General features: G+C 58.7%; 1 protein-coding gene across 4 annotated transcripts in view; it reads right to left on the reverse strand.

The window, feature by feature from the left end:
* Positions 1-3,033: 3,033 nt before the first annotated feature.
* The window catches only part of IFFO1 (intermediate filament family orphan 1), a 10,093-nt gene continuing 5,550 nt past the window's right edge, over positions 3,034-7,576 (reverse strand). Inside the window, exons 2-10 of one of the 4 annotated variants that reach the window (XM_010567542.1) lie at positions 7,416-7,476; positions 7,225-7,320; positions 6,846-6,986; positions 6,391-6,399; positions 5,747-5,907; positions 5,160-5,280; positions 4,376-4,468; positions 4,073-4,203; positions 3,034-3,484 (exon numbers count right to left, since the gene is read on the reverse strand). In XM_010567542.1, the coding sequence (XP_010565844.1) occupies positions 3,382-3,484; positions 4,073-4,203; positions 4,376-4,468; positions 5,160-5,280; positions 5,747-5,907; positions 6,391-6,399; positions 6,846-6,986; positions 7,225-7,320; positions 7,416-7,476 (916 nt within the window). In that variant the 3' untranslated portion in view covers positions 3,034-3,381. Of the gene's footprint in view, positions 3,485-4,072; positions 4,204-4,375; positions 4,469-5,153; positions 5,281-5,746; positions 5,932-6,390; positions 6,400-6,845; positions 6,987-7,224; positions 7,321-7,415; positions 7,477-7,576 lie in introns of all 4 variants that reach the window. The other 3 variants (XM_010567543.1, XM_010567541.1, XM_010567540.1) reach the window with 3 other exon arrangements.

Consider the following 7,576-nt stretch of genomic DNA (forward strand, 5'->3'; position numbering starts at 1 on the left):
CTCTGCGGGAAAAATCTGGTAGTCTTCATCAAAAAACTCGGTGAGCCTGGTCTCACAGCTATTTTGCCAGGCAGGGTCTCTGAGGACGAGAGCTCACCTTTCAGACGAGTCCTAGGGAATTTCACTAGGGAAGGGGCTGGGGAGGCCACTCTCTACACGCTACAGGATCAGAAATGCATTCAGCAGGGAGCCAGGGCTCACTTCTGCAAAATGCCTGGCACCATCTGTTGAAGTTCCTTGCCAAGAGGCTGATCTCAGCCCAGGGAGCGTGGTGCACAGCAGCCACGGCAGAGAACTGCATCTCTTGCCCCGCTCAAAGGCTGATCGTGTCCCTCAGTGCCTCGTGGAAGCGGGATGCTCACAAGTGGGTCTGTCCCAGCCTAGGGAGAGCTCTTGCCTCAAGGGAGGGATTTTGTGCCGCTCCCACTGCTGATATGAAAGTTGTGCTTGTCCTCACCTAGACACAACAGTCCAAACATTGGAGAGGGAGAAGCCAGAGCAATCGTTAGCACATTTCCAGACTGCCTGAGTAAGTCTCTGCCAACATGGACTTCTGTAAAGTGAGGAAGCTGAACCAGCCTGCCTAAATATTCAATTGGAGGACCTCACTGCCAGCCCAGAGAGACATGATCCTAAAAGGATGGTCTTGGACAAATGTTCATGGAGGTCACCAGACAGTGGCCACAGTCCCGAGATGGATGCTGACAGAGGGACTGCCTGGATGCATTCTGCCATGGAACCCCATTCAGTCAGACAAATCAGTGCTCCGACTGTACTTGGGCAATAAACATTCACATTAACGCATGGACACCGAGAGGAGGCCTTTGTCCCCTGCATGCCAAAGTCTCCTCTAGTGCACTAAGGACCATACTAGACTCAGCTGCAACAAGCTCATGGATGAGCACGGTCAGCTGGAAAGAGTAACTAACCTGCTCCTCCAAAGTTCATTTCATCAGTTCATCATCTTGGTCAAGAGTAGGAAAAAGCCCACTCCGGCCACAGCCAAGCTGCCCCTGCAAGCAAGTCTTTCAGAAAATTTAGGCCAAACTAAGATTTTTGAATGGGCTGGGGTCTAAGGGTAAAAGAGGTACGATTATTCCCTGTGAGAAGAATACAGACCAGCAAGTGTTCAGAAGGATCAAGCAGCCAAGACCTGGGTCTTCACTAGACAATTTCTTCTGATACTTCTTCCTGAGCAGGCACTGCCGAGAGGTGTCCTGGAAAAGGGATGAGGTTAGGGACACGAGAAGCGACACAGCGCTGAGCAGTTCCTAGGTACCACAGTTCCCAGCAAGGCTCATGGTGGAGACAAGCAGGCTAGATATTCCCCAAAGGAGCCCACAGAGAAGAGTTAAACAGATGGGAGGTCCATACCTCCTCATATCCAGCATCAAAGATGTAGGATCACCACTGATGGACAGGTAGATGCAGGTGAGATGGTCTGGCTAACACTGGAGTTGGGGCTGTGCTTCCCATGCTGAGAAATTGCTGAGGCAAAGGATCGGCATTGCCCGTCCTGCCAGTGAGATCTCAGGGGCTGTCAAACTGGTAGGAGAACGGAGCCTATTGCTGGTGACACAACTCACCAGAGAAGAGCATCTTGCACACACGGGTGGGGGAGATCTCAGTTTCACTGCAAATGAAGTCCTGAGAAGCAGCGTGGGACTGGGGTCCCCGCGTGTCCTGGCACACCAATGTCTGGCAGCACCAGCTGCTCCTGTGGGCAATGACTGCTCGAGGCAGAGACGTCGGTCCTTGCGTGCTTCATGCTTGAAATCTCTCGGGGTACGTGCTCTACAGTCCTGTGGGTTTCTTAAGCAGTACTGAGAAGCCGAGGTACATGTCATGGATTATGCATGGGGGGAGCCAGACTTAGCCAGCCACTCACAGAGATCTCCGCAGCAGAGAAAGAGCAGAAAACTCCGCAAATAGACATACGGGAAAGGGGATCTGCATGAACCAGAAGAGCCTGCGGGCAGGATAGAAAGCGATCCCTGATCTACTGCACGTGAGGCATCTATCACTTGAAAGAAAAAGCCCAGGGCCTCACCTCCCCACCGGCTCTAACTGGCCAGCTTAGCCCGCGCCGAAACACCAACACGTGCCTTACCGTGTCTCGCAGGGGCAGGCGGAGGACCTCACCCTGCCCAAACGCCGGGTGGATGCACTGATGCTCGCAGCCCAAGCCCACAGCAGCGTTAGATACGGAGATAAACCGTTGCATCACTCGGCCCCCATTTTATCTGCCTTACCTAATCACTGGGGAAGCTCGTGCAACGGCCACCCAGGCAAATGCTACAAGAGACGGGGGGACAGGGAACCCCCCACCGTGGTTAGGTTGAGGCTGGACATGGGGCTGAGGGCAGGCGAGAAAATGCTCTGGGATGCCCTGGCGTGGCAGAGGAGACCAGGCGTGGGGAGAGGAAGGTCCACGAGTCACGTTCGGCTTCGTTTCCAACCCCTCGGCCTCGGCCCTGAGGATGCTCCGGGTTAAGAACAAGGCACCGGTGCTACGCGTGGCCCGTCGAGGGCCAGCGGCTCCCAGAACAGCGACCTTGCTGCTGTCCCATCCCTGGCACACCCAAGGGACGGCAGCATCCCATGGGAGACCCCCACTGACGTGAGCTCGGGGGTCCGAGGGAGGACACCCCCCCACACTTCAATCTGCGTGGCAGCACAGGGAGAGCCCGCACCCATCGACGCCGTAGAAAAGGAAACCGTCCCGTTTAATGAGCCCTCGCCCCCGTAACACAGACGCGAGCGCACCGACAACGTGCGGCAAAGCAAAGTGCACGGTGAGCGGGACTTGGCCCCCGCCCCAGCCGAGGCAGAGGTTTTTTTGGGGGGGGGACACGACTTGGGGTGCCCGGCACGGGGACCGGCCGGAGCAACCCGGCCAGCAGCAAGGATAGAGAACGCGCCGGGCTCGGTCCAGTTGGCACCAGTGTGAGGTCCAGTTTGCAGGGAGGTACGGCTCTTGTTCGGCTCCGCGTGGTGCGGGGAGGGCAGGGGGCAGGTCAAGCGTACCTGGACGGAGGGAGAGGAGGGGGGTCTGGGGGTGAAGGGCGGGCCTGGGGTCAGGTCCCGGAGAACTCCGCCGTGGCGGGGTTGGAGCCTCCCTGCCCGAACCGCGGTTTAACCAAAGCAGGGGAAGGGAATAGAGAAGGGGCTGGAGGCTGAGCAGCCCAGGCGAGGGTGCTCAGGTCTATCTAGCTATTCCCATTTGCGAGATATTCGGTGGCGGGAGGGTGCGGGATCTGCCAAGCACCCCAAAAACGGGAGTGAGCCTGGGTGACAGACGTTTACCAGCGGCTCCACGTCCCTGACAGTCTCTCCCAGGCGTGCCAGGAAGGGGGTCCGAGGGAGCAGGGCCTCCCCTCATTATCTGATGGAAGCGTCGCTGGGTGGGTCGCGGTCGGACTCCTCGCTCTCCTCGTTTGGGGCCGACTCGCTGTTGGAGGCCGGGGTGAAGGCAGGAGACTTTCTGCAGAGAAGAGCAAAGGGCAGCGGTCACAGCACTGCCCAGGGGGAGGGAAAGGACCCAGTTCGGCATGGGCAGGGGGCACGGAGCGAGGGGGGGAGAAGCTGAAGCGGGTACACTGCCCTGGGGCATCCATGGGAATCCTTGGGTGCCAGGGAGGGTGCCCCCGAGCACCCCAGCCGAGAGGTCCAGAGCATGAAGCAAGGGCTGGGGGAGATGCTGGAGGACCCTGCCAAAGGCATGTGAGGCTAGGGGTCAGTGAAAGCCCACCACGGAGGTCCCCAGCCTGCAGCCACCCTGGCTCCACACGCCCGTGGGGACCCACACGATGTCCCTGCGCAAGGGCAGCTCCTCTCTCCATCAGGGTGTCCGGCTTCACCAGTCAAAACTGACTCCTGCAGAGGTGGGACCACGACCTGCGTGGAGGCTGGCCACCAGGCATCCAACAGCCTCTGGGAACTGCCCTCTCTCCGTGCTGCACCAGGGCAGGGCAGGAATACTGCCCCGTGCTTCAGCTCCTGCTCACCACCACCCTCGGCTGCGGTCCTTGCGGAGAAGCACGGGTATCCCAGCTCTCCCGCTGAAGCTCACCTGTCCCCAGACTGGGTGATGAGTCGCCGGCAAGTCTCCATCTGCACGTCCAAGCCTCGCTTCATGCTGCACATCTCCATGTACTCGTGCAGGTGCCGGTTCATGTCGTTCTTGGCCGTGGCCAGCTCCAGCTGCGCGAGGGCAACGGTGCGGAGATAAGCGGGGGGCACAGCCAGACCTGCGGCTGCCGCCCCCCCCATTACCAACGACCTGCTCCAGCATGGTGTGTCCCTCCCCCGGGGACCCACTCCCCCATTTCACCCCCTTCTGTGCCATGTCCCCCCCCCGTCCTCCTCCTCCTACCTCTATTTGGTCAATGGTTTCCTGGTACTCCTTCTCACGGCTCTTGAACAACGACTCTGTGTCCTTGATCACCTTCTCCAGGCTGTCGTCCTGCTGTTGGGGAGAGCAGGAGGCATGTTTAGAGGCAGGGAGGCATCCAGCATGAGGAACCGAAGGCAAGAGAGAGAGAAATCAGAGAAAGAACTGGCAGCACCGGGAAAAGAGGAAGAAACGTAAACGGTGTGGTATAAATAAGGCACAAGTCAGTCCTGCCAACACAGGGTAGAGACCCAGGACTCGCCACGCTGGGCAGTGAGCACATCGGCCCAGAACAAGCCCAGCAATGGACAAAAGCTTTGGAGAGCACAGAGCATCCCCCAGCACGACACGTCCCCAGGGGACTGCTGAGGGCTGAAAATACGGGATGGCGAGGGTTTCGGCCAGACACCAAGGCTGCTGTTTGGGCAGTGCTGCTGCACGGCAGGCAGGTTGGCTGGAGAGCCCGAGCAAGGGACCACCAGAGACCAGACCAGCCAGAGAAGGTCTTCTGGGAGGGCTATGGCTTTCCCCACGCATGTGGGCCATGCCCTCAGCATATCTTTCAGGCTACAGGTCCCCGGTCTGTGTAACAGGGAGACCTTCACAAGGATGCGGTAATGTATTCACATGGAGAAGATGGGAAGCATCTGTACAGGCCTGCAAGGGATGGAGGGGCTGAAGTCTGGTCTTTGAGGGAGCATCTTCCCAGGCTCAGACAGGACCAAGTGTCCCAACCCAGGGCTGGACCCCCGAGAACCACCGTTACCTCCCCCTGCGCCTCTGCGGCTGCAATGGCGTATCCGGAGAAGTCCTCCCAGAGGAGCAGCGTTTCTTCTGTCTCCTCCCACGTGAGGCTGTCACAGTCATCCTCAAAGTCATATTCCCTCCTGGGGGTAAGGGAACAGCACGTCAGCACCCAGCAGGAAAACTCCAAGAGACAGGGCAGGCAGGGGCCACGTCGGTGCCGAAAGCCTCGTCCCCGCTCACAGGCAGGGCTGCAGCTCTCGGGGGTCTGGCCAGGGTGAGCTCAAGCGTGCCCAGTCCCAAGAGGCGATGGGGAAAGGGCTGGCTTTATGGTCAGGAGCCCCAGCAAATCCAGGCAGGGACCCCCAAGAGATGGGAAGAGGGGCAAGAGGAGGGGAGCCAGACCAGCTCCCACCCACGGCACGGGTGGGCTCAGGTCTCCCAGGGGGGTCCGACCACCACGGCGCAGAGCACAGGGCGTACGTACCCCGTGGCAGCGCCTCCCTTCTCGCCCACCCCTGCCCTCCCCATCCCGGGCACCGGCAGGGAGCCCGGTGCCGAAGCTTCGCTCAACTCCGTCAGCAGAGAGTGCGGAGCAGCCGCACTCACAGCTGGTTCAGCATCCTTTGCATTTCCTCATTGATACTCATGGCCGTGGTCTCGTCCTCCTCTTCCTCTTCAGGTTTTCGGGAGGCATCGCTCTCCGACAGCGAGGTGTCTTCGTCGCTGACCTGCTTGCGCTCCCGCTTCCGCCCCACCGAGGCTGGGACCTTAACGGGAGACAAGTGCAGAGACTACAGAAACGAGGCCGGGTCCGAGGTGGGGAGCAGGTAGTTGGGAGGAAGATGGAGGGGAAAGGAATGGCAGAGGGACAGAAAGGCAGGGAGAGAGAGAAAGACAGAAAGACAGAAAGAAAGGAAGGAAGAAAAAGCAAGAGAGAAAGAGAGAGACGGGCTCATTATGATCAGGTTAAAGATGGTGCAATGGATAAAACATGGCTTTAGCATTTTCTGAAATTAAAACTAAGCAACTAAAGATGGAATCTATGAATCTGATGAGAAAAAACAACGTGGTTTTACTGCAGAAAAACTCAAATTGCCCACCACCCCAGTCCAGAGACAGGAAAACACAGCGACAGAAACAGGAAAAAAGAGACAGAGTCTGAAAAAGGTGAAATATGTCAATATTTACAGTCCGACCTTACTTATAGAAAGTTTAAAATTTGTACACTTTCCCAACTGAATGGAACTAACCAGTTGCTTCTGTAGGGACAAAGAGAGCGAGACAGAAAGGCAGCAACATCCAGAAGGAGAAAAAGAGACAGAGAAGAGAGACAGAGAGAAGATGACGGAGAGGGGAAGGGGAAGGAAAGAGATGGAGTTAGAGACAGACACTCGAGCAACTCGTCTCCCTCCTGCAGCTGCTCCCCTACCACTGCGGGGTCCCCGGGCCCAATACAACAGGTCAGCGAGAGGTTGAGGGGACTCTCGATGGCCAAAGCAACATCTGGAGCTTTCCACCTCCTCTCCGTGCCCTTCCGCCTGGTCCTCCCGAGAGAGACGGAGAACAAGGGACCGCAAGGAGCGAGGGTGAGGGTGACCAAGCGTCTCCCCTAGCAGGGGGCTGGCGTTGTCTCTGCTACCTCCTTCGGGAACTCTCCTCCCCAGAGCCGGCGGCTGAGCCTGGAGCAGCAGCAGGCGCTTCTCACCTGAAACATCTTGATCATGTCCTCGCAGTTCCGCTGCTGTGCCACGTCGCACAGCTTGGCAGTGATGTCGATGCGCCGGCAGATGTCCATGTCCACCTTCATGGCCTTCTCCTGGATCTTGGTGTCCAGCTCCGTGATGTTCTGAACCCACAGCGCCGCAGGAGGTGGGGGACAAAGGCGGAAGATTGGGTGAGGCAAACGGCAATCAAAATGGCTGCAGGACCGCATCTGCATCCCCACTCTGCTCACTGCACCCTGGACCAACCCTGCAAGACCCCCTCCGTGCTGGACATGCCCCACCAAGAGAACCACTCTTCTACACAGCCCCACCGCTCGGGTAGGACGCTGCTGCTGGGTCGGAGAGGGGTGAGGGACTCACGTTGCTCATCAGTCCCTTGAAGACGACGAGCTCTGCCTTGAGCTGCTCCACCTTCATGGCCAGCTCCTCCTGGCAAGCTTCAGCCTCCTGGGCTTCCTGCGCCGGGGAAGATGGAGACGCGCAAATCAGCGTCAGCGCGGGGCAGCCGGGGTGCAGGGGAAGGGGGGGGGGACACGGACAGCGATGCTCACCTCCTGCAGCTCAGTCACCCGGTCCTGAAGCTGGACACGCACCGTGTACTCCTCTTCCCATCTAGGGAGACAAACGCGCCGGTCAGATCCCGCCGGCATCGGTCAGATCCCGCTGGCATCGCCGGCTGCCAAAGAGAATGGAGGGAGCGGCAGGCGCCCCC

This window comes from Haliaeetus leucocephalus, unplaced genomic scaffold (genome assembly GCF_000737465.1).
Source record: "Haliaeetus leucocephalus isolate CR32 unplaced genomic scaffold, Haliaeetus_leucocephalus-4.0 Scaffold228, whole genome shotgun sequence".
Lineage (NCBI taxonomy): Eukaryota > Metazoa > Chordata > Aves > Accipitriformes > Accipitridae > Haliaeetus > Haliaeetus leucocephalus.